The sequence below is a fragment of the Ascaphus truei genome, chromosome 1 (assembly GCF_040206685.1).
Source record: "Ascaphus truei isolate aAscTru1 chromosome 1, aAscTru1.hap1, whole genome shotgun sequence".
Lineage (NCBI taxonomy): Eukaryota > Metazoa > Chordata > Amphibia > Anura > Ascaphidae > Ascaphus > Ascaphus truei.
This window is the reverse complement of record NC_134483.1, coordinates 319763346-319767130: the sequence shown is the minus strand read 5'-3', so window position 1 is coordinate 319767130 and position 3785 is coordinate 319763346. Positions and strand designations below refer to the sequence as shown.

The window sequence follows — 3785 nt, the reverse complement described above, 5'->3', positions numbered from 1 at the left end:
CCCATTTTCTCCTCCAGCAATGAGGACCCCAGAAAGAGTGCCGTCCGGGTCCATCTTGTGCGGCCCCCAAATCAGCTTGTGATACCTGCAGAGAGTAGCGTCAGTCATGTCACAGAATGGTTTTATTGCTGCAAATTAGCCTCAAGTTAAATGATACAAAGCTCTTGTGCAGTGAGGGTACTGGTGTTGCAGGACACAAGCACGCTCATGGTCCCAATCTTCTCTTGGCCATAAACATGTTACAGTGATTTGCAATAAACATGCAAATCTTGGCATCTACAGTTCACGTTATAACAGAATTCAGAAGTGTATCAAAGCATTCATCAGGCCCAACCTCACCAAGGGATTTTGAACCAAAATGCATACCTATGAGGGGATGAGAACGTTGCACAAGACTTCATGTCCAATGAAGGATCCACCAGGTCAAGTTCAAAGATTTCCAGAGAGGCATTTGTGCTGAATGTGGCATCTAGCTGCTGAGCGGACGTACCTGAGATAAGTAAAATAATTAAAGGCAAAAAGAACCAGTTTCTACCAAATTTTAATAATTATTTTTCTGCTCATATTTAAACTATTCTGTTTTGCAGATCAAATCCAAAACGTACATTTCGTTACCCACAAACATCCCACTAGCTGTCCTCAAAACACAACTTCCTCCAAGCAGCGGTAAACGTTTGAGCATGTTCCTTCTTGTTGTTTGTTGCTCCTCAGCATCAAGAAAATGATGACAAAGTATCTTGCAAGCAATTCCAGTGACGAGGTCATAGAAATGACCAGACCTAGCCTACAATATAGAACATGGGCTAAGGGGAACACTAATGAGCACCTGCATTTGTGCAGAGCACGGGCGACATAGCTTAGAGGTCATTCGTTAGACTGAATCCTGGCTGTTAAGTAATCGCAAAACAGTTCTGCACCAGGACGTGCCCGTGAATGACTGCAATGTGCCTAGCATTGAGCATCCGCATGTGACAGTACTCGCAAGCAATGTCATGACAACGCTGGCGCAGCAACACACTCATTAACACTCATCACTGCAGGGCAGCCAGAAACCCTACCCGAAGGAGGGAAAGGAAAAGGCTGCGGTGCAGAAGACCGGACAGTCATGCCTGTCCACAAGTGAGGAGAAGCACAATGCAATCACTGCAGGGTGGGAAACAGCAGCCAAATAGCAGGTCAATTATAGTATAGCAGGCCAAACCCCCACTCATTTCTTCCCAGTTATTTATGTACACTTACATAGACACGTTTGTGAGTGTCCATTTTGGCGTTTATGTTGTGTTGATATACATATAGACGTATATTGTACGTATGTCTTTTTTCAACCTCATCTACTATGTAACTACAGGCAGTCCTCGGTTATCCAACGGAATCCCTTCTGGAAGTAGCGTCGGATAGTGAAACCGTTGTAAAATAAGTCCCATGTTAATCAGTAGCGGTGAGCGTCGGACAACGCATTCCGGCTTCGAAAAACGGCCCTTAAGGTTGCATTGTAAAGTGGTGGATATGCCAATCGTAAAATGAAACGTTGGATAACGAAGACTACCTGTATAGCAAAAACGATGTCTTTATCTTTTTATAACGAAAAAAGCGATTAAAAGTCCACTCTTGAACAAAGGATAATTTTTAATCAATAAATTGCCTTTACGTTTTATAAAGACCTGTGGAGTGCCACCATTTTTGCTGTATATGCGATACACAGACAACTCTTGGAGTGTGGATTCAGCTGGAAGAGCCCCCATGGCAGAGTATAATACAGTATTGCGATTTCTCCTACCCCGGGACATTGTATTTGTGAAAGTGAGCGCGCGAGGCAAATTATACTCTGAGAAGGTCTGTTTGACAAACCAAAAAAACAAGCTGCAACACACAATGTAATGTGTGGGTGCACGTCATTCACAGGAGCAGCCCCCCTGAAATACTAAAACAGCAAACATGATGGTGCCAAGACTGCAACCACAGTAAATCCTTGTACAAGGGATACAAAAATAAAACCAGAACTTTATGATAACCTGATAAAAAGTCGGCTGGACATGCATACGTAACACAACTTTTTATCATGTTATATTAAGCTTCTAGTTTTATTTTTCTATCCCTTGAGCAAGAATTTACTTTGCTGCAGTCTGTGCACCTTCATGTTTGCTATGTGATGCCTGTGTAACAGTTTGTGTGCGTAACTATATGTTGATATCGCATTCTTACATCATTATATATAATGTTGCAATATCACTGTCACACTTCCCCAATTTTCTAGTCAATACTACCAACCTAAGCTCATGGAGGGACAAATTGAAGCCCACTTCTTCTGCACATCCATTTGCTATGATTAACAGCTTTCATTTAATGGAAATCATAGCAGCACATTTACACTAAGTAACGCACGATTAATCTCTTACCTGTTGCCAGGTACACAGGGTGATGCTGAGAGGGGCTCCAGGCCTGCATTGCAGTGCGATCTATCTCTTTTAGCTTCATTCTGAATAACAGGAGAACAAATAAGGTCACAGCCCTAACTCACCCCTTAGAGTCTATATAGATAAAATTGAAAATCTTGGTTGTGAGTGTCTGGAGACCATTTGATTGGTCCGTCGGTCCGCCCGCCCTCTCACGGCTCTCATTGCCCGGTGTCTGTGCCCCCACCTCCCCCCCGTGTCCCACCCCCCCATGGCTCTCATTGGCCGGTGCTCTAGCCCACTGTTACATTCACACACCACAGCGCATACCCGCAGCCTCACACACTCCATGCCTTTGAGCCCGCTCACCCTTACCCGGCGCTCTCCCTCCCACAGACCGCTCCCACTTCCTTCCCTACCCTTCCCCGGCGCTCACCCTTCCCTGGCGCTCACCCTCTCACAGACCGCTCCCACTACATCCCCTTTCCCCCCAGAGAACGCTCTCTCCGGCTCTTACCTCCCCCAGCTCATCCCCGAGCGCGCTCCTCCTACTCTCTCCGCCTCTCTCTTCACGCCTCCTACCTGCAGCGTGGGAGGACGTGAAGGCCATGTTCAACGGTGGGACGGGAGCCGTATGGGCCGGTGGGGCACAGCACCTCCTCACCGGAGCCTCTCAGCTCCGCCTCGCCGGGGGTAACGGACACCGCCGAGGATCCCGAGGTGGAGGAGGAGGCCGGCCGGTACCCGGAGGAAGAGGAAGAGCGTGGCCGGGTGCGAGGTGAGAAAACGCAGGGGAAGGGATCTTTCACGCGTCCCTGCCTTTCACACAACACCCCACCCCCGGCCCTGCCTTTCACCACCACCCCCTCCCTGCCCTTCAACGCCCTTTGCCCTCCCCCCCCGCCCTTCGACACCCCAACCCCCCCCCCCCAATCCCGGGCAACGCCAGGTATATCAGCTAGTATGAAATAAAGTCTTCCGTAAAATAACCACTGCGTAATTGCAGCATTGGTGCATGTTTTCAGAGACTATGGAAGTCCACAGATCAAAACTAGAATTAGCTTCACATACCTGATGTAGGGCCCAGTTCTAGCTAGAGATGCAGCAAGTTTCTGCTTTAACATTGCAAGTCTGTTTTTATTTGTGCTTTAATAGCTTGCAAACCATGCAATATTTTATTCACGTCCTATCCTTTGAAAATGTGCACATTGTGTAAAGATATATTTTTTACACTGGCACCAAACCCCAATTAACTACCTTTTGAAAAGTTAATGTTTTCTTGATAACCAATTGCTTTGGGGGTTGTACAATGTCAGTTTAATCTTTAAGTGATTGTGAATCATAAAATGGACAGGTAAAGTTTTTTCTTTTTGTTGTTTTTTAAAGTAATTA

The 3785-nt window shown here is 46.4% G+C and overlaps 1 protein-coding gene across 1 annotated transcript in view; it reads right to left on the bottom strand.

Annotated features, from left to right (window-relative positions):
• Positions 1-6: 6 nt before the first annotated feature.
• Positions 7-3785, bottom strand: part of LOC142497897 (protein transport protein Sec31A-like) — a gene marked incomplete at its 3' end in the record, with an annotated part of 10008 nt that continues 6229 nt past the window's right edge. Inside the window, exons 2-4 of the mRNA XM_075606313.1 lie at positions 2397-2476; positions 367-490; positions 7-85 (exon numbers count right to left, since the gene is read on the bottom strand). Of these exons, the coding sequence (XP_075462428.1) occupies positions 7-85; positions 367-490; positions 2397-2475 (282 nt within the window). The remainder of the gene's footprint in view (positions 86-366; positions 491-2396; positions 2477-3785) is intronic.